Below are 22,324 nucleotides of genomic sequence, written 5' to 3' on the forward strand. Positions count from 1 at the left end.
TTTCCACCTGTAGATCCTTTGACCGCACTCCGATCAGACATACCCGCATTTAGTAGAAGATCGTACCCCATTATTGAGGAGATGTATTATACATTTTACACCAATTACTGCCTTTAAATATATGATTTAAAGAGAACCTGTCATCTGCAAAAGGCCTAATAAACCACTACCTGAATATTGTGAAGCAGTGTAACACTTTATAGTTTGTGTTTCTTTCATGGACCAGTGTGGGGGCATCGTCCAGAAAATCAACTTTGAAGTGAGATGTAAATTGGTTGTATAATCTCAAGGAGAAGGAGAGTTTAAAGGGAACCTGTCATCAGAAACTGGCCTAGTAAACCACTACCAGTATGTTGTCAAGCAGCTGAACACATTCTAGACCAGGTTTCTTTCATGACCCCCCATGGTGGCATCATCCAGAAAATCCACTTTGAAGTGAGATGTATAAAGTCAGGAAGGCGGAGAGTTTAACATTGAAGTCAAGCTCTTCCTGCCTCTGAACACCTACTACCTTTTGATTGACATAAGGCACCAGACTTCTGGAGATCTAGTCAATGATGTCCCTGGACGCAGCGCAATCAATTACAGCAAAGGGGGCGCTCTAATGCAGGAAAAGCTTGATTTCAGAGTTAAACTCTCCACCTCCTTGACTTTATAAAACCATTTTATATCTAACTTCAAAGTTGGTTTTCTGGATGGAGACATGGCCACCACACGGAGACATGAAAGAAACATGATCTAGAAGCTGCTCAGCTGCTTGACAACATACTGCTAGTGGTTTATTAGGCCAATTTCTGATGACAGGTTCCCTTTAACACTGAAGTCAATGAGCTCTGAACACCTCCTCCTCTGTGATTGACATTGTGCATCTGACTTCCGGAGATCTGGTTAGTGATGTCTCTGGATGCAGGACCTTCAATTACAGTGAAGGGGCTTTCTGAGGAAGAGAAAGCTTGACTTTAATTTAAAAACACTCCACCTCCTTGACTTTATACAGCCAAATTACATCTCACTTCAAAGTGAATTTTCTGGAGGATTCCACCACACTGGGTCATGAAAGAAACACAATCTGGAAGGTGTGAAGCTGCTTGGCAACATACTGATAGTGGTTTATAAGGTCAATTTCTGCTGACTGGTTCCATTTAAGGTGCAGGGTTGGCTTTACACCAAATTTGTGACTTCCGTGCCCCTGACACCACTTTTACAAAACTTTAAAGGGTGGAGCTCAGTGGGAGCTTGCAGCACATCCATCCGTGTCATGGTGGATACCCATGGTGGATCGGATACCATACCTGGACGATGGTCCAGTTTCTTCTGGTGATATTATCTCCGATTGCAGTGATGGGGATGGAGTAAATTCTCTGGAAATCTCCTCCACAAAGACATATATTAGGAGAACAATAACAATTGCAGCTGTATATATCTCCACAGCCTCCCTTACTTGACTGTATACTAATCTACTGCTACTTCTAGTTATGATTTCTAGCAGGGGATGAGGAAATGTAAGGTAGTGATGTATCATAAATCTCAGTGCAGAGAGCAGGGCAGAATGATTTATGATTAGAGATGAGCGAACATACTCGTCCGAGCTTGATGCTCGTTCGAGCATTAGCGTACTCGAAACTGCTCGTTGCTCGGACGAATACTTCGCCCGCTCGAGAAAATGGCAGCTCCCGCCGTTTTGCTTTTTGGCGGCCAGAAACAGAGCCAATCACAAGCCAGGAGACTCTGCACTCCACCCAGCATGACGTGGTACCCTTACACGTAGATAGCAGTGGTTGGCTGGCCAGATCAGGTGATCCTGGGATAGACTAGCCGCTGGCCGCGCTGCTCGGATCATTCTGTGTCTGGATGCCGCTAGGGAGAGAGCTGCTGCTGGTCAGGGAAAGCGTTAGGGTGTTCTATTAGCTTACTGTTAGGCAGGAGTGATTCTACAAGAACCCAACAGCCCTTCTTAGGGCTACAATAACGTTATACTTTTTTTTTTTTTATTTGCTTGTGGCTGGGCTTGCTGGCACTAGTAGTGCAGCTAGTACCATATTGTGAGGAATTTGCAGGGAGACTTGCGACCGTTGTGTTTAGCTCTTAGTGACACACATATCCACCTCAAACACCAAAGTGGGAAAATTTATTAGGGGTTTGATTTCAATTAGGCACAGTCTGCCATTTCCTTTTTTATTTTACGTTTATTTTTTTAATAACTCAGCGTCATCTCATCTGGCATAGCAGTGTGATTTCATACTTGGCTAGAAAATAGCCATAGGAGAATCCAAACGGCTTACTTACGCCTACAGTAGCGTTATATATATTTGATTTCTGGTTGATCTGCTGGTGGCTGTACTTGCTGCAGTGCATCTACTAGCAAATTGTGAGCAATTTGTAGTGAGAGTTGCGACCGCTGTGTTTTGCGCTTAGTGACGCACATATCCATCGCAAAGACCGAAGTGGGAAAATTTATTAGGGGTTGGATTTCAATTAGGCACAGTCTGCCATTTCCTTTTTTATTTTACGTTTATTTTTTTAATAACTCAGCGTCATCTCATCTGGCATAGCAGTGTGCTTTCATACTTGGCTAGAAAATAGCCATAGCAATAGGATAGCATCGTTTGGTTTTAAAAACTAAAAAACACAAAAAAAAACTAAAAAACACAAAAAAACACAAATAAAAGTTAAAAAAAAATTAAAGTTATAACTTTTATTTTCAAAATGTTTAACCCGAGGGCTAGGGGTAGAGGACGAGGGCGGGGACGTGGGCGTCCAACTACTGCAGGGGTCAGAGGCCGTGGTCCTGGGCGGGGTGAGACACCACCTGCTTATGAGGGAGCAGGGGAACGCCGCAGAGCTACACTCCCTAGGTTCATGTCTGAAGTTACTGGGACTCGTGGTAGAGCACTGTTGAGGCCAGAACAGTGCGAACAGGTGATGTCGTGGATTGCCGACAATGCTTCAAGCAATTTGTCCACCAGTCAGTCTTCCACGCAGTCCACCCATGTCACCGAAATCGGCACTCCTCCAGCTCCTGCACCTCAGCCTCCTCCCCCCCAGTCTGCCCCCTCCCAGGAAAATTTGGCATTTGAACCGGCATACTCTGAGGAACTGTTTTCTGGACCCTTCCCACAGTCACAAACCACTTGTCCGGTTGCTGCTGAGCAATTTTCCGATGCCCAGGTTTTCCACCAGTCGCAGTCTGTGGGTGATGATGACCTTCTTGACGTAGTGGAAGAAGTGTGTAAAGAGGTGTCCGACGATGAGGAGACACGGTTGTCAGACAGTGGGGAAGTTGTTGTCAGGGCAGGAAGTCCGAGGGGGGAGCAGACTGAGGGATCGGAGGATGATGAGGTGACAGACCCAAGCTGGGTTGATAGGCCGGGTGAACACAGTGCTTCTGAGACGGAGGAGAGTCCTCGACCAGAACAGGTTGGAAGAGGCAGTGGTGGGGCCAGACGGAGAGGCAGGGCAAGACCTGGTGCATCAGCGCCAAATGTGTCAACTAGTGAAGCTCCCGTGGCGAGGGCTCCTGCGGCGAGGGCTAGATTTTCAGAAGTCTGGAGGTTCTTTAAGGAAACACCGGATGACCGACGGACTGTGGTGTGCAACATTTGCCAAACCAGGATCAGCAGGGGTTCCACCACTACTAGCTTAACTACCACCAGTATGCGCAGGCATATGAATGCTAAACACCCCACTCAGTGGCAACAAGCCCGTTCACCTCCGGCCGTGCACACCACTGCTCCTTCCCCTGTGTCAGCTGATAGTCAGCCCCCTGCCCAGGACCCTGCCACAAAAACCCCATCGTCGCCTCCACGATCCTCCACAGCATCCACCAGCGTTCAGCTCTCCATACCCCAGACGCTGGAGCGGAAACGCAAATATAGTGCAACCCACCCGCACGCCCAAGCCCTTAATGTCCACATCTCCAGATTGCTTAGCCTGGAGATGCTGCCCTATAGGCTAGTAGAGACCAAGGCCTTTCGCAACCTCATGGCGGCGGCCGCCCCTCGGTATTCGGTCCCCAGCCGCCACTACTTTTCCCGATGTGCCGTCCCAGCCCTGCACCAGCACGTGTCAGACAACATCATCCGTGCCCTGACCAACGCCATTTCTGACAAGGTCCACCTGACCACGGACACGTGGACGAGTGCTGCCGGGCAGGGCCACTATATATCGCTGACGGCACATTGGGTTAACTTGGTGGAGGCTGGGACCGAGTCTGACCCTGCGGCTGGTCATATACTGCCGACGCCGAGGATTGCGGGGCCTACCTCGGTCCAGGTGTTTCAGGCCTACTATGCCTCCTCCTCCTCCCACCCCTCCTCCACCTCCTCCTCCGAACTACCATCCGTGGGCATGGCGCCATCAGTCGGTAGCTCTAGGCACAGCAGCAGTGCCGTCGCTAAGCGACAGCAGGCGGTGCTCAAACTGCTGAGCCTAGGCGATAAAAGGCACACCGCCCAAGAACTATTACAGGGCATCACGGCGCAGACTGATCTGTGGCTGGCACCGCTGAACCTGAAGCCAGGCATGGTTGTGTGTGACAACGGCCGTAACCTGGTGGCGGCTCTGCAACTCGGCAGACTGACACATGTACCATGCCTGGCCCATGTGTTAAATCTGATAGTTCAGCGTTTCCTCAAGACATACCCCAATCTGTCTGATTTGCTCACGAAGGTGCGCCGCATCTGTGCGCATTTCAGGAAGTCCAGCACAAATGCTGCCACTCTCAGGGCAGCGCAGCGCCGCCTCCAACTGCCCGCTCACCGACTGTTGTGCGACGTGCCCACGAGGTGGAATTCAACACTGACCATGTTATCCAGAGTTTACCAGCAGCGCCGAGCTATTGTAGACTGCCAGATGTCAACTTCCACCAGAACTGGTAGTCAGGTCAGTCAGCTTCCTCAAGTCTACAATGAGGAGTGGACGTGGATGTCTGATATCTGTCAGGTGCTGAGTAACTTTGAGGAGTCAACACAGATGGTCAGTGGCGATGCCGCCATCATCAGCCTCACCATCCCGCTGCTTGGCCTGTTGAAAAACTCTCTGATCAGCATGAAGTCGGAAGCTTTGTGCTCGTCACAAGAGACGGGGGAAGAAGATTCCCTTGTTGATAGCCAAAGCACCCTTAGGTCTGTTTCTCAGCGCATATCGGAGGAGGTGGAGGTGGATGAGGAGGAAGAGGAGGAGAATGTTGGCGAGACACAAGAGGGGACCATTGTTGAGTCCTTCACTGTTGAGCGTGTATGGGCAGAAGAAGAGGAGTTGGAGGAGTTGGAGGAGGAGGAAATGGACAGTCAGGCCAGTGAGGGGAGTGAATTCTTACGCGTTGGTACTCTGGCGCATATGGCAGATTTCATGCTAGGCTGCCTATCCCGTGACCCTCGCGTTCAAAGAATTTATTCCAGCACCGATTACTGGGTGTTCACTCTCCTGGACCCACGGTACAAGCAAAATCTTTCCACTCTCATCCCTGGAGAGGAAAGGAGTATGAGAATGCATGAATACCAGCAGGCCCTGGTGCACAAGCTGAAACAGTATTTCCCTTCTGACAGCGCTAGCGGCAGAGTGCGTAGTTCTGCGGGACAAGTAGCGAGGGAGAGTAGGCGAGCAGGCAGCTTGTCCAGCACTGGCAAGGGTACGCTTTACAAGGCTTTTGCCAGCTTTATGTCACCCCAGCAAGACACTGTCACCTGTCCCCAGTCTCGGCAGAGTAGGGCTGATCTTTACAGAAAGATGGTGAGGGAGTACGTAGCCGACCATACCATCATCCTAAATGATCACACAGCTCCCTACAACTACTGGGTTTCAAAGCTGGACATGTGGCATGAACTGGCGCTGTACGCCTTGGAGGTTCTTGCCTGCCCTGCCGCTAGCGTCTTGTCCGAGCGGGTTTTCAGTGCAGCTGGTGGCATCATCACCGATAAGCGTACACGCCTGTCGACTGACAGCGTTGACAGGCTGACGCTTATTAAGATGAATAAAGCCTGGATTTCTCATAATTTCCAATCTCCACCAGGTGAAGGAAGCTCAACCTGAATAATTTATCCACTCCTCCTCCTCCTCATTTTCCTCCTTCTCCTCCTCTTTGTACAGTAAAGCAGAGGAAACTGGCTATTTTTTGACAGGGCCCACTGGCTCTAGCTATAGTACTTTATGCATTTAATTTTTCTGGAGGGCCACCGACCCGGTCCTCTGTTTTAAACAATTTTTGGGAGTGCCACATACAGGCACTCAATCTATTCAATTTTTCTGGAGGGCCACCTACCTGCTCCTCTGGTTTGAAAACTTTTTTGGACTGCCACATACAGGCACTCAATCTATTCCATTTTTCTGGAGGGCCACCTACCTGCTCCTCTGGTTTGAAAACTTTTTTGGACTGCCACATACAGGCACTCAATCTATTCCATTTTACTGGAGGGCCACCTACCTGCTCCTCTGGTTTGAAAACTTTTTTGGACTGCCACATACAGGCACTCAATCTATTAAATTTTTCTGGAGGGCCACCTACCTGCTCCTCTGGTTTGAAAACTTTTTTGGACTGCCACATACAGGCACTCAATCTATTCCATTTTTCTGGAGGGCCACCTACCTGCTCCTCTGGTTTGAAAACTTTTTTGGACTGCCACATACAGGCACTCAATCTATTCCATTTTTCTGGAGGGCCACCTACCTGCTCCTCTGGTTTGAAAACTTTTTTGGACTGCCACATACAGGCACTCAATCTATTAAATTTTTCTGGAGGGCCACCTACCTGCTCCTCTGGTTTGAAAACTTTTTTGGACTGCCACATACAGGCACTCAATGTATTCCATTTTTCTGGAGGGCCACCTACCTGCTCCTCTGGGTTGAAAACTTTTTTGGACTGCCACATACAGGCACTCAATCTATTCCATTTTTCTGGAGGGCCACCTACCTGCTCCTCTGGTTGAAAACTTTTTTGGACTGCCACATACAGGCACTCAATCTATTCCATTTTACTGGAGGGCCACCTACCTGCTCCTCTGGTTTGAAAAGTTTTTTGGACTGCCACATACAGGCACTCAATCTATTCAATTTTTCTGGAGGGCCACCTACCTGCTCCTCTGGTTTGAAAACTTTTTTGGACTGCCACATACAGGCACTCAATCTATTCCATTTTTCTGGAGGGCCACCTACCTGCTCCTCTGGTTTGAAAACTTTTTGGACTGCCACATACAGGCACTCAATCTATTCCATTTTACTGGAGGGCCACCTACCTGCTCCTCTGGTTTGAAAAGTTTTTTGGACTGCCACATACAGGCACTCAATCTATTCAATTTTTCTGGAGGGCCACCTACCTGCTCCTCTGGTTTGAAAACTTTTTTGGACTGCCACATACAGGCACTATCCAAATTAAATTGTCTCCATAGCAGCCTCCACACGTTGTCTCCATTGCTACCTCCAAAAGTCGTCCATATAGCTGCCTCCATACATCGTCCCCTTATCAAACGAGGTGTGTCAGGCAGAAATTTGGGTTGTTTTCATGGATTCCACATCAAAGTTGTTAACTTTGTCGCCACCCTGCTGTGTTATCCACAAAATATACTGGCAAACTTTTATCATTTACCAATATTATTTCAGCGCTTCTTGCGCATCTGTTTACATTCCCCTCACCCGCCATATCCTAAACTTATAAGAACGCTACTACCCTTGATCTTATACAAAAGGTTCTTAGAAGTGCTGTTTGGGGAGTAGCCTAGAGACAGGGGCTTGGATTGGCGAAAGCTCGCCTGGCAGCGGAGCGCCAGCTCCATGCGCATCATGCGCTTCTTGCGCATCTGTTTACATTCCCCTCACCCGCCATATCCCAAACTTATAAGAACGCTACTACACTTAACTTGGTGCAGGCTGGGACCGAGTCTGACCCTGGGGCTGGTCATATACTGCCGACGCAGAGAATTGCGGGGCCTACCTCGGTCCAGGTCTCAAAGGCCTAGTATACCTCCTCCTCCTCCCACCCCTCCTCCACCTCCTCCTCCTCCGAATTACCATCCGTGGCCATGGCGCCATCAGTCGGTAGCTCTAGGCACAGCAGCAGTGCCGTCGCTAAGCGACAGCAGGCGGTGCTCAAACTGCTGAGCCTAGGCGATAAAAGGCACACCGCCCAAGAGCTATTACAGGGCATTCCACATCAAACTTGTTAACTTTGTCGCCACCCTGCTGTGTAATCCACAAAATATACTGGCAAACTTTTATCATTTACCGATATTATTTCAGCGCTTCTTGCGCATCTGTTTACATTCCCCTCACCCGCCATATCCCAAACTTATAAGAACGCTACTACACTTGATCTTATACAAAAGGTTCTTAGAAGTGCTGTTTGGGGAGTAGCCTAGAGACACGGGCTTGGATTGGCGAAAGCTCACCTGGCAGCGGAGCGCCAGCTCCATGCGCATCATGCGCTTCTTGCGCATCTGTTTACATTCCCCTCACCCGGCATATCCTAAACTTATAAGAACGCTACTACACTTGATCTTATCCGAAAGGTTCTTAGAAGTGCTGTTTGGGGAGTAGCCTAGAGACAGGGGCTTGGATTGGCGAAAGCTCGCCTGGCAGCGGAGCGCCAGCTCCATGCCAAGATCCAACTAACATAGTTTTAACTGCAGCACCTTTAATCTACTACTAGTTCACTGCCTCCATACATGGTCCCCTTATCAAACGAGCTGTGTCAGGCAGAATTTTGGGTTGTTTTCATGGCTTCCATGTTAACTTTGTCGCCACCCTGCTGTGTAATCCACAAAATATACTGGCAAACTTTTATCATGTACCGATATTATTTGAGCGCTTCTTGCTCACCTCCTTTGGTTCCTCTCTGCCACCCATTGGTTTGAAGCCTGAGTCCATTTAGGGTATGTCGCCATGCCACTCTCTAGCCTGCCGCTGCTGCCGCTGCCTCTGCATGAAGTCCCCTATAGTGTCAGGGTCAATTATTGGATGTTTTACATGCTATCTAGCTTCATTCTGTCACTCTGTCATGGCCATGCTGTTGCCCATAATTTTGGCATGATGATGCGATTAAGCAGCCTCAGAGGCATCCATGCATGCTGCCCCTGCTGTTTCCTGTCCATTTCCGTGGTGTTTCCATCCTTTTCTGAGGTTCCCAGGTGTTTGGCCAAGCTTCCCTGTGCAGAGCCTTGGTCCCCTTGAAAAATGCTCGAGTCTCCCATTGACTTCAATGGGGCTCGTTATTCGAGACGAGCACTCGAGCATCGGGAAAAGTTCGTCTCGAATAACGAGTACCCGAGCATTTTAGTGCTCGCTCATCTCTATTTATGATACATAGCTTGGTAGAGTTGAGTTGTTGCTAGATGGGCTTGTTGGCATCTCTGGCTCAGTTGGGTAGTCACAGCTATCACCAAAGCAATCACTATAACTACAACTCTACACAATACTGCTGTGTGTGTAATATGTTGCAGTCCTGCTGTAGTTACATGGTTTAACACCTCAGTCAATAAAAGTCTTCAGATATTCATGAAATAACTGAAGAGAATTACATGTATATATATAGTTTGTGCTGAAAGTCACTCTGTTCTCTTGTTTAATGGTCATCAATAAATCTGAGCCTGTTCTGTACAATATGGGCTCAAAGTCAATCTGCGCCGCAATGTGATCTGAATATCGTAGATCCAGTTCATAAACTTTGGTAAAAAGCGAAATGTTAAAGGGATAGGACACTGACTGCATGGAAAATGGATTTCGAATGTGAGAGATTTTGTATTGTAAGACTGAAATTATGAGTTGGGTCCCCATGATTTATCATGGGGCCCGGCATTTGAGCTATTGGATCAGTATATGCTTAATGTGTGTATATGGTATTGTATGCATTTTGTATATTTGATGTGTATTTGGTGTATGTGTCTGTGCATACGGGATGTGTATATTCTGTATGTCTGTATATATAATGTGTGAGTGTACATGACACTGTATATTTGTGTGTATATGCTGTATGTATGTATCTATGTTTATATGGTGTATATACTGTGTGTAACTATACAAATATGTATATTTTTAATTGATGTCTCTGTGCCCACTGGGCCAGCTGCGATCCACACCCCGACCACAGCAAGAAGTAGCGATAATATATCTCAAAAGCGAAGTCCAAATCACTGTATAGCGTTGAAAGTATAAAAACCAGAGAGGTCCCGGAATAACGTTTGTATACAGTGTATGCTGTATATGTGTGTGTGTATCTGTGATGTGTATATGCTATATGTGTATATGGTGTATATATACTGTATATGTGTATATATGCTGTACATCTGTACAGGCAGTCCCCGGGTTAAGTACAAGATAAGTTCTCTAGGTTTGTTCTTAAGTTGAATTTGTATGTAAGTCGGAACTGTATATTTTATAATTGTAACCCCAGCCAGAATTTTTTTTGGTCTCAGTGATAATTGGATTTTAAAAATGTTGGGTTGTCATAAGAACCAGGATTAATAATAAATCTTCATTACAGACTCCTGTGATAACTGTTACAGCTGATTATTGTAGCCTAAGGATAAAGTACAGTAATTTAACAATATCCAGAGATCCGTTTGTAACTAGGGGTCGCCTGTAAGTCGGGTGTTCTTAAGTAGGGGACTGCCTGTATATGGCACTGTGTGTGTATATGTGAGTTGTATATGTTCTATATGTGTGTGTATGTGTGTAAGAGTGTATAGATGTTTGTGTATGATTGAAGAACTGTATGTTTATGTGTACAGGTATGTAAATGTGTGTGTATACATGAGTGCAATATGTATAAGTGGGAAGGGGGCCCCATTCAAAAGTCTGCTGTGGGGCCGTGCCCCATAATAAGACCCCTGACAACGCCGTTAGTGTGTGGTCCAAAGTGAAGCAGAATGGATAGCACAGTGGGCCCACAACTGCTGGTTAATATTTTTACTACAGGACTATAATTCTATAGGTCGGCATTATATAAGCTAAAATAATAACACAGTTTCTAAAAATTGCAATTTCTTGGTGCACCACCAGATCCCTTATCAGCTAAAACCGGTCACGATATGATATGTCTGTGTGCAGAAGGTTATGGCCCAGCAAGTTTTACAATAAAATGAGTGTACTCTTTGAAATCAGATATACCAGGCTATGACAACACTTGGCCACTCACCACAAAGGTAGGGGTCTTCATCAGAGTTATCGGAGCAGTCGTTGACAAAGTCACACATGCTGTTCTTGGGGATGCAGTATTTATTGGAGCACATGAACTCCTGGGATGTGCACGGCTTGTCTTCTACCAACACCGGTGAGCAGTCTTCAAAGGAAATATCATCCAGGCTCACATCCCCCACATAGCTCACACCACGTTTACCGAGAAGGACAATCTACAGAAAAAAAAAAAAAATTAACGAGAAATTGGAGGAGGAATAATGCATGTTGTCTTTGAACAAACTCCAAGAGCAAACATTCAGTTTTCATGCAGCACCCCCGCAGGAGAAATGAAGTATTACAGTGTGATCTGTTCTTGGTCCTCCAGAGCGAGAGAATGGCTCTTAGCCACTCCCTTTTGTCACTAATAGAAGTTTCTTAAAGGGCTCCTACTTTTGTTAACTCTATAGTGATATGATATTTATGTTTTTTTACTGCCACATGTCAATAACAACTCTTGCATATGAATTTATTTGCTAAATGATAGAGCAGCTCCCTACGAGATCATTCTACCAAATAGGACTGAGCTGCTGTACCTACACACTACCTAGATGGAAGTGATGCTATGCAGCGAAGGATACTTTTCTGCAAAGTAGAGTAGTCGATTTGTTTAGGAATTGTTGGGCAGCCAATCAGCAAGACTGACTTAGGACTAATTCCAAAGGTCAGGTGACTTAATCGATATTCATCCTTGACCCATGGCCTGAGGATTTGGACTCTGTCAGTGGTCGGGAAGTAAGAGTTCTCCTAAGTCAAGGAAATTACATGATGTTAGAGCCAGACCAGTATATGTATTCCATAAGGAACAGATTCCCAACTGTAGACAGCGCTGTTTCAACATGGTTGCGTCTCTTAGGTAACTGGTTTGGCTGGGTGAGAGATTTCTGAATAGGGTCAGGAAGTAAAAGTTCGGAGACTTTGACAATTAAGGCTACCTTATAGACGTGTGGAAACTTAAAGCCATTGATGCTCTACTAGGGGATTCTGGGAAATAATACATTTAGACTCCAAGGTACAAGCCAGAAATCAGTGCAGGTAGTGATTAGATTAAATTCCATCATACTGTGGGGTCCATACTGCGGCTCTACATATATCCATATATAACTTTAGATCATAACTCTACCTTGTATATGGGTTTTTCTACTCATATACAGTGGGGGTTATTTATCATTGGTTTTCCTGGGCTATTTTTTGGCATAAAAAAGTCTCAAAGTAGTCACATTGGGGCACATTTACTAAGGGTCCGAATCAGGTTTTGCCGCCGGGTTTCCCGAATTTTTCCCATTTGCAGATTGTGTCACATCGGTGCCCGCATGCATGCGACGGAAATCGGGGGGTGTGGTCGTCGGAAAAACCCAACGGATTCGGAAAAAATACAGTATTTTAAAAAAAATTGTGTCGCTTGACACACGCTTACATGTACCCAGGATAGGTTAGTAAACTCCGGCGAACCTCGGTGGACTTCGGTGCAGCAGCAACACCTGGTGGACATCGGGCGCACGACCGTAGCGAATTGCCGGAAGACCCGAATCCTCGACGGAGAACGCAGCGCTGGATTGCGACAGGACCGGGTAAGCCCCATTGAGGTTTTTTTAGACTTTTCACTGCTAAAAAGTCTGGTGTAAACATAGAACTACTGCTAGTGCAACACTGTGCAAAGCCAGATTCATGACTTGGGACTTTCTAATAAAAAGCCTCCTAGTTACTCCACTCCCCTTGGTGGTGTATGTGCTGGGACTTTTTATGCATTTTGAGACTTTTTTGAGACATTTTCAAAAAAAAATCTCAGACAAAAAATAGACCATAAATACATTTATTAAAGGGCCAAAGCCACTTAACTGAGCCTCACCTGCAACAGAGCTCCAAAAATAGACATATAACTGTCCCAAGGTCCTGCCTAATGCCTAATCTTCATTCTCTAGTATATTCCAGGTCATGTTTTTTTTTTTTTTCACTGTTATTCTATTATATACTCAAAGTTGTCTAACGATCCTATACTGAGCCAATAACAAAATGTCAGGCTATAAATATCTCCTCCTGCAGCAGATTGCTTCATTACCTAGGCGAGTGGCATTCTCCTATTTAACATCTGATAGACTTTCTTCCGAGATCTACTGTAAGCGAAACGCGAGATCCAAGCGCAAATACATATCATGTAATTATTTGGCCAGCGGACACAATGCTGAGCATATGGTACGTCCAATTAATTACCCCGCCGCTGACATTGTTTATGGTGCTGGATTTCAGTTTCACTCCAGTAAATCAGACATTGCGCTGCTCTCCGAGGGGAATATTAGGAGGGTAACAGAATGGGAAATGTATTATTAAGCTCCTATCGCAGTTATTATTTGTAGGATACATTATTTACGACAAGACCCGTCGAAGAGATCAGAAGCAGTTTTTGCAATCAGGACGCAGATGAGAAGAGACTATTAAAGAGCTCAGTTTTGAAAAAATCCTAAAGTTAAATTTGATAAAAGGCAAGAGCTTAAAGGGGTTGCCCTATTTCACCAAATAACTAAATATTGTTTAGTGTAATGAAAAGTTCCAATATTTCCAATATACTTTCTGTATCAATTTCTCACAGTTTTCTAGACCTCTGCTTATAGAAAGGTTCTTATAGGTTCTGGGTCATGTGATGTCACACAGGTGCATGACTCGGTATATCACTGGTCATGTGATGTCACACAGGTGCATGGCTCATTATATCCCTGATCATGGGATGTCACGCAGGTGCACGGCTCGTTATATCCCTGGTCATGTGATGTCACACAGGTGCACGGCTCGTTATATCTCTGGTCATGTGATGTCACACAGGTGCATGGCTCGCTAAATCCCTGGCCATGAGATGTTACATAGGTGCATGGCACGTTATATCCCTGGTCATGTGATGTCACACAGGTGCACAGCTCGTTATATCCCTGGTCATGTGATGTCACACAGGTGCACGGCTCGTTATATCCCTGGTCATGTGATGTCACACAGGTGCATGGCTCGCTAAATCCCTGGCCATGAGATGTTACATAGGTGCATGGCACGTTATATCCCTGGTCATGTGATGTCACACAGGGGCACTGCTCGTTATATCCCTGGTCATCTGATGTCACACAGGTACGCGGCTCGTTACATGCATAGTCATGTGATGTCACACAGGTGCACAGCTCATTATATCCTTGGTCATGTGATGTCACATAGGTATATTGCTCATTATATCCCTGGTCATGTGATGTCACACAGGTGCACAGCTCATTATATCCTTGGTCATGTGATGTCACATAGGTACATTGCTCATTATATCCCTGGTCATGTGATGTTACACAGATACATGGCTCGTTATATCCCTGGTAATGTGCATGGCCTATTATATCCCTGGTCATGTCACACAGGGTCACGGCTTGTTACATTCCTGGTCATGTGATGTCACACAGGTGCACTTGGCTCATATAAGTAAGAGATACATGTCATTAAAAAGATACTACCTGAAAGTTAGACAACGTCCCCAGGTACACTTCTGCTCTCCGCCACCTTGCTCCTTGTTTTCCACTTTGAAACCAAACTTCATACGTCACATTTGCGAGTCTTATAAGTACCTGCAAGTTATAGGGAAAAAATATTGTTAGTTAATTAGAGTATACTGTGTATATAATGCATCTGACATTGTTTGGCCCAAAAAGAGTCAAGTACCGCAGTTGTTTGAAGGTGGGGGGTGAAAAATGGAACCGCGAAAAAACGAAAAAGGGTCTTGGCGGGAAGGGGTTAAATGCCTTTCGCTTGACCAACAAAAACTTGGTAAGTGTATAATTCAGTACTGGATGTAAAAGTAACAAATATGGATTAGAATTGTAGAATATCAGGAATATTAGTTGGTAATTAGTGCGAGTCATCGTATTATTATTATTAGACTGCGACAGAAAATACGAAAATAATAGGAACCTACCTGACACAATCCAAGACCAATTATTCCGTTCCGTAAATGGCTTATTTAGTGTTAGGATATTTGACAAATGGTTTGGAGATAAATTTGTATTTTCTAACCCGCAGCCATTACTCTTCTCCTTGCGATACTGATAAAAAAATCTAGTGTGAAATATTAAAATTACTCGGAGCCAATCGTAAGCGGGCGCCAGGCCGGGGGTAATCATTCATGGTAATACAGTGAGATTAGCGCTTCCAGGAGATAATTCGGAATATTTTTTTTAAACAAAGAATAATCTTACTAAAAAAAATCTTATCTTAATTGAAAAGGAACGGCAGAAAAAAAAAATTGGGGGTTTTTGTAATGAGAATTTCCAGTGATGGATCGGTCTATAGGGACAATTGAACTCGGCGACTTTGAAGATGTATCGGGAGGATGGGTATTGGTAATACTGTTCACATTTGATGTGCAACATGAAAGAATTGAGAGAAAACATCACGTTGCATTGTTTTCCCAGGGGTTGCAAAAGTATTCACACCCCTTGTGCCTTTCCTCATTTATAAATGTCACAAACTTTATTGTATTTTATTGATATTTTATATAGAGAAACGCAAAGGATCAAGTATTTGTGAGGTTCTTACAAATTCAAAAAGTGAAAAGTGTGATTTGCATACTATTTGCATACATAAATAAGATATAGAAGGGAAATTTATCAAGATTAGCATTTAGAAAGCCATTCTTAAGATTCCCCCCCACTGGTGGTCCAGCGGTCGGCCTCTTAGTGAATATGGGGGCAAACTCCGTCAGTTCCGACCTGTAGACCAGGTCTTCCCTGTTACTAGTTTGACTCCTGACAAATAGTTTTTTTGTCCCATTGACAATTGGATTTTCAAAATTTTGTGCTTTTATGTGAACAAGGATATTCAATAATACTTTATTCCAGACACCTTACAGCTGATCAATGCAACCTGGCAGGGCCGGAATGAGGGGGCGGCAAACTGGGCATTTGCCCAGGGCCCCCTGTCCTAAAGGGGCCCTCTGCATTTAAACTTTTTTAATACCCTTTGGTTGAATGCCTGGGTGAAGATGCTTATCATCTATATCCTGTCTTTATATCCATCATCTTTTTAGGGGGTTGTTTTAACAACCAATAAGGAAAAGAGGGTAGAATTTAATATTTTTAAAACTTAAAAAAAATAAAAATGACAGAACTTGGGGACGAAGGGACAACAGACATTGATGATTGAAGGTAGGTACTTTGTGTGATAGGAGGACAATCATGCAGGGATTAGGGGACAACATATATTTGTGATACAAGGTAGGGACTACTTTGTGTGACGAAGATAACCAGTGAGGGACTAGGGGACAACAGACATTGATGACTGAACGTGGGGGCTACTTGGTGTGATAGAAGGACACCTGTGGGGGTAGTGGCAACTACTTGGTCTGATAGGAGGATACCCAGGGAGACTATGGGACAACAGACATTGATGACTGAACGTGGGGGCTACTTGGTGTGATAGAAGGATACCTGTGGGGGTAGTGGCAACTACTTGGTCTGTCTGATAGGAGGACACCCAGGGAGACTATGGGACAACAGACATTGATGATTAAAGGTAAGGACTACTTTGTGTGATAAAAGGACACCCGGAGGGACAATAGACAATGATGACTTATGGTGAGGACTACTTGGTGTCATAGGAGGACACACAGGGGAGACTAGTGGACAACAGATAATGATGATTGAAGGTAGAGACTACTCGGTGAGATAGGAGGACACCGGGGAAAAGGGGGTGCAAGGAGACAACAGATATTTATGATTGATGGTAGGAACTACTTGGTGTGATAGGAGGACACGCAGGGAGGGAAAACTAGCCTTGATGCTTGAAGGTGGTGACTACTTGGTATGAGGGAATGATAGGGGACAACAGACATTGATAAATGAAGGTGGGGACTACTTGGTGACATAGGAGGATACAGGAGTGGGGGGGGGGACTCTATTTATGAATGAAGGTAGGGTCTACTTTGTGTGATAGAAGGATACCCAGGAGGAATAATAGACTTTGATGACTGAAGGTGAGGACCACCTTGTGTGATAGGAGAACACCTGGGAGGGACTAATGGACAATAGACATTGATGACTTGGTAGGAGTGTAAGACATTTTGGGGCACATTTACTAATAGTAGTGGATAGTACACTAAATGCAGTTTACCTGTGTAGTGTGCATTGGCGCCAGATTCAGGATTTCTGGTGCCCGTTCTTCATGAATATAGTGCCCCCTGCACTGTTCCCAACTTTTTTTGGTGCACCTTTAGCACGGGGCAGTGACACACTTTTGTCGCACTTTGCATGATAAATGTGGAGCCCGGTCGGACTGAGCACCAGAACGCCCCCTAATTTGTGTCCCATGAAGACTAGTGTCACAAAAGGGTCACATAGGAGTCTCATAAATACCTGTGCCAGCAGTTTGCACCTAAAAAAAGTTGCAAGGTCCGACAGAAAACTGTCGTAAATGTGCCGCTATGTGTCTACAGGCTTCGGAGCTGTATGGTCATGGTCTTAGAGATGACTTTTCACGGGTTAAGCCTCTGATTTCTAAACGCCCCTTTAGAATCAGCAGTCATAGCGCTGAACATTAACATGAACTTTTTTGCTCCTTGTATCTAGGGCTTCCTATCGAGACCACGTTCCTTATTATTATACATTCATCCTCATAAAACTTGCCAGCGGGGAGAGCAGCTGTTGCTCGGCATCCACCACACGAGTGCCCGGCGCTGATAGGACTTTGTATAAGTGCCGCCGGTCAATTTGTGCGAAATAAAGATAAAATCATAGCCACGAAGAAGAAGAAGAAGACGCTCGACATCAATCATAGAGTAATAACATTACGGAGAACCTCTAGCAGCCTCATTGTACAGCTTTAATTGACACAACCTTGCTTTAATGTAACATATGTGCGGCTACATTTGCTGTATAATTAGTGGGTTTTTTATCTGATTCCTCGTTAGGATTGTACGGCCTCGTTATGTATTGATGGCTTTCCAGTTTTCGACATTTCTAAATGATACCTGGCAAACTTTGTAGAAGATGGGGCTCGATATTCCACTTGTGTCTCTGCCGCTGATCGGGGGGTTCTGGCTCCTTGTTAGATGTTCACCTACTGTTCCCTGCCAAATGGGCTCAATACAAAAACACTTCGGGGAACGGAACGCGCCACTTTAATCTGATACTTTACTCATTTTAGACCACAGCGAGAGGTAAGACGTGACCATTCTCATGTTAATGGATTTATACACTGAACCGATGTACTAGACATGGATTATCCCTCCCGTGTAGAGAAGCAGCGATATAGCAGACGTTCCCCTCCGTGCCCCACACTCCTAAATTGTAGTCCCTATCATTTGCTGTCCTTGTGTTTTTGTGCCTCCATCAGCCCTTCTGTAGAACAGGGTTGGCTTTGTTTTTAGAGTTGACCCCCCCCCCCTAAGGATGACCTTTCACCAAACACGAATGTCTGAAGTCATTAATACACCAATATTATCCAAGCTTCAGTTCGGCAAACTTTTCATAAGATTTGATTTCGGTCTGGAACAGATGTTGCTCCATTGGTTTTGTCAATTAGTATATAACCCCCTCTACTCCTCTAAAATACAGATGGTTTTTCCAGAAAAAGCTCCTATTTTGCTCTGTTATTTTTACAATTTTCTCCTTTTCTCTCGCCCATCCCCCTCCTTAGTCTCTAGCATGAACGACAACCATAGCTACCTGCAATTTTACAGGATTTGTCTGTGAAACTGGCAGATTCGTAAGAACCCTACAAAATGACAAAAATATTATCATTTGCAGGCCCTACAAGACTTGGTGTGCTACACTGGGGATGTTTGGTAAGGAATATGCAAATTTGTTTTCTAGTGTTATAAAAGGAAAACTTTATATTATACAACTACCTTAACCCCTTCATGACTGCCATATGGCTTTATATGTCCTATTTGCACATGACCCGCTCAGAAAGGAAATTTATAAACGTCTTCACAGTGACCAAATTCAAATCACTATATCTCCTGAACCCTGGCACCTAAAAACACAATGCTGCTGTTATATTAAACAGTCTACCCTTTAATATGAAATAAGGATTGTGAATGGAGGATTAACAGATATCTACCCTTAAAGTTGTACTAAAAATGACAAAAAATCTTGTTTTTTCAGATTTGTGGTCAATTACTGTATTTGCATATTTCTTAAAGAAAAATATATGTAATTGATAAAATTATACTGTGAAGTTAAAGTCTCACATGCACAAAAAAAGTAAAAATTGTTATGATATGTAAAGCTTTTCCAGAGATATCGTCATTTAAAGAAGCGCATAGCAGAACGACAAAAATTGACCTGGACATTCAGGCACCAATGACAATGGCCATCGCTCACAAAGGGGTTAAATAAGGCTCCTTTTACCTCCATTAGGAGAATGAATTCCTTCCTGACCTACACCTATGGAGTTGGGCTGTTTACAGTTGGGTTTATTTTGTAACAGACATACTGGTTTTGCTATTATCCTATGTCACTAGGCTTCTTGCAAGTCATACATTGATACAGAGGGACCTGACTTTTTCAAGGTAGCATTGGAGGCATAGTTTTCCTTTTCGCACTGGGAGATCTATGTGTCACCTATCACAGGCATTCGAACTTTCTGTATGATAGACTGTACCACTCTCCATAGGGGGGGTCGGAAACTCCTATCACAGACCTTGGCGTGTCAGCATTATTTTTGGCACACAGATTTTTTTTTTGGCACACAGCCACACCCCCTTTCCATAGGTCATGCCCCCTTTGTCTCAAACCAATTTTTTTTTATACAAGTTACAACAGATAGTTGATACATATGCCCCACTATGTATAAAGAAGTTCACAGTGTGATACACAGTGATGGAGTATGGATGGAAAGGTGTATGTAAAATGTAGATCTTCTTTTGGGTACCTGTAATGATCCCACAGTGGCGCCATTCATGTAGGTCCAGAATGTAAGCTTGCACTTGGGTCCAGTATGGGATATAAGAGGTGTCATGATATGAGCTGTATGGCCAAACTCTCCATTTGAGCTGTCTGCGTATAGATACCAGCCTTCATCTGTGGACCTAGGAAGTCAAACATACATGTTCAGTCATTGAATTATTATTACTACAGGCAGTCCCCGGGTTACATACAAGATAGGGACTGTAGGTTTGTTCTTAAGTTGAATTTGTATGTAAGTCGGAACTGTATATTTTATCATTGTAATCCCAGCCAGAACTTTTCTGGTCTCTGTGACAATTGGATTTTAAAAATGTTGGGTTGTCATAAGAATTGATAATAACATTTAAGCTTCATTACAGACACCTGTGATAACTGTTACAGCTGATTATTGTAGCCTAAGACTAAAGTACAATAAATTACCAATATCCAGAGGTCCGTTTGTAACTAGGGGTCATATGTAAGTCGAGTGTTCTTAAGTAGGGGACCGCCTGTATACAGATGGGGAGAGATGGGTTTGTCTCTGGCCATGAGATACTGTACAGGTGGCCTGTATTCTGATTTTAGTTCTTCTAAAGAACCAAAGTGTCGTCAAAATCGTCTATAAAAAAGAGCTTTATGATCTCCAAGAAGATTTGTCCTTGTCCGTTGGGATTGTATTCACAATCACAATGGATAATGGGTCACAATAATGGGTCCAGAAGAGTATAAGAACTTTTATTGTTGAGGCTACACATTTGCCTCCGATGAAGTTGATCCTCTCGATGTCCATCTTCCACTTCATGGGAAGATTTGACCATTGTGGTCGAGGACAAAACATGTTGAGATTTTTTTAGCCCTTTTAATGGAGTATTTCTATTACACTTATTCTCTGAAGTCAAACTTTATTTGTTGTCCGCTTTGATGGTTAGAAAAATAAATGTATGTAGTTGAAGCAGACGATTGCTCCAGGGACGATTGATCATCTTTAGCAGATTCTGGGAAATATGCAAATAGGTTTTCTAGGATGGGACAAGGAACATTTCCTCTTTTGCTACATTGTTAAGCAGTCCCCTTACCATCAGGCATGAATTTTTGGAAGCCTAAGGGCGTGATCTTGGATTAAAGCCAAACCAGTATAACTATTCCAGACGGAACAGATTCCTAACTGTAGTCAACACTGTTTCAACATGGTTGCGTCTCTCTTCAGTACAGAGTAGGGAACTGGTTTGGCTGAGTGAAAGGCTTTTGACTAGGTTTGGGAAGTAAGAGTTTTCCTTACAGATATTTTGCCAATTAATGCCGCCTTGCAGGCATGTGGAGATTTAAAGCCATTGATGCTCTCAGTCAGCTAAACCAGTTCCCCACACAGTGGATAATCTGTTCCTTCTGGAATAATTGTACTGGTTTGGTTTTAATCCGACATCATGTCATTAGGCTTCCTGAAAGCAATGCTTGATGTTAAGGGGGCTGCCGTACAAGATAGCAAAAGAGGCATGGTTTTCCCTGTTCCATCCTGTAAAAAATATTTGCATATTTTCCAAAATACTCTAGTGGAGCATCAATGGCTATAAGTCTCCACAAACATGCAAGGTGGCCATTATATGCAAAGTCTCCCTAAGGGTAACTCTTACTTCCCGATCCATCTTTTGGAGACAAATTCTTGTGGTTATAGAACCAAAACATCTGTTTTTTTGGTATGCCAATGTTGGCACTTCCAAGGAATAAGTTACTATTTTAGGGACCATGTTTAGGAATATATTCTGCACCCCAATCCACCCAATCCGATAAACTGATGCAGCTTGGAGGATCCACTTCTTCAGTGAGAATAGTAACACTAAATTCTAGCAGAAGGACCTTTAGACCCATATCCGTGGTCTCTGGGTTTTCAAAACCCCTAAGAAATGAAGGAAGCTCATCTCTACCACCACTTCATTCATATTGTGAAGACCACAGCTGTGCACATAATATGGTTGGTCTTATTGGCCTAAATGAAGCGATTTGGCCAACATTTGTCTAATATGTATGGGCAGCTTTTGGGCTATAGCCAAATATAGATAATTATAAGGCTGTGGTCTCTTTTAGTAGTCAGATATAAGGTAATTAGTAAGTCTGATGATTGTGTCCGGCATCTGAGTTGTCACGGGGGACGTGGGTCTAGTTTCTGCCAAGTAGAAGAAGTCACTGAGGCTTACAGAAGGACATTGATCCACTTGTGTATTTTCATTGAGGGTGATACTGTAAATTAACGACGGCCTGTT

At 44.3% G+C, this 22,324-nt stretch overlaps 1 protein-coding gene across 1 annotated transcript in view; it reads right to left on the bottom strand.

Moving 5' to 3' along the window:
• MALRD1 (MAM and LDL receptor class A domain containing 1) overlaps window positions 1–22,324 on the bottom strand; it is a 235,355-nt gene that overhangs the window by 125,605 nt on the left and 87,426 nt on the right. Inside the window, exons 19-21 of the mRNA XM_072154795.1 lie at window positions 20,053–20,209; window positions 14,640–14,750; window positions 11,123–11,336 (exon numbers count right to left, since the gene is read on the bottom strand). Coding sequence (XP_072010896.1) covers window positions 11,123–11,336; window positions 14,640–14,750; window positions 20,053–20,209 — 482 coding nt within the window. The remainder of the gene's footprint in view (window positions 1–11,122; window positions 11,337–14,639; window positions 14,751–20,052; window positions 20,210–22,324) is intronic.

The sequence above is a fragment of the Engystomops pustulosus genome, chromosome 5 (genome assembly GCF_040894005.1).
Source record: "Engystomops pustulosus chromosome 5, aEngPut4.maternal, whole genome shotgun sequence".
Lineage (NCBI taxonomy): Eukaryota > Metazoa > Chordata > Amphibia > Anura > Leptodactylidae > Engystomops > Engystomops pustulosus.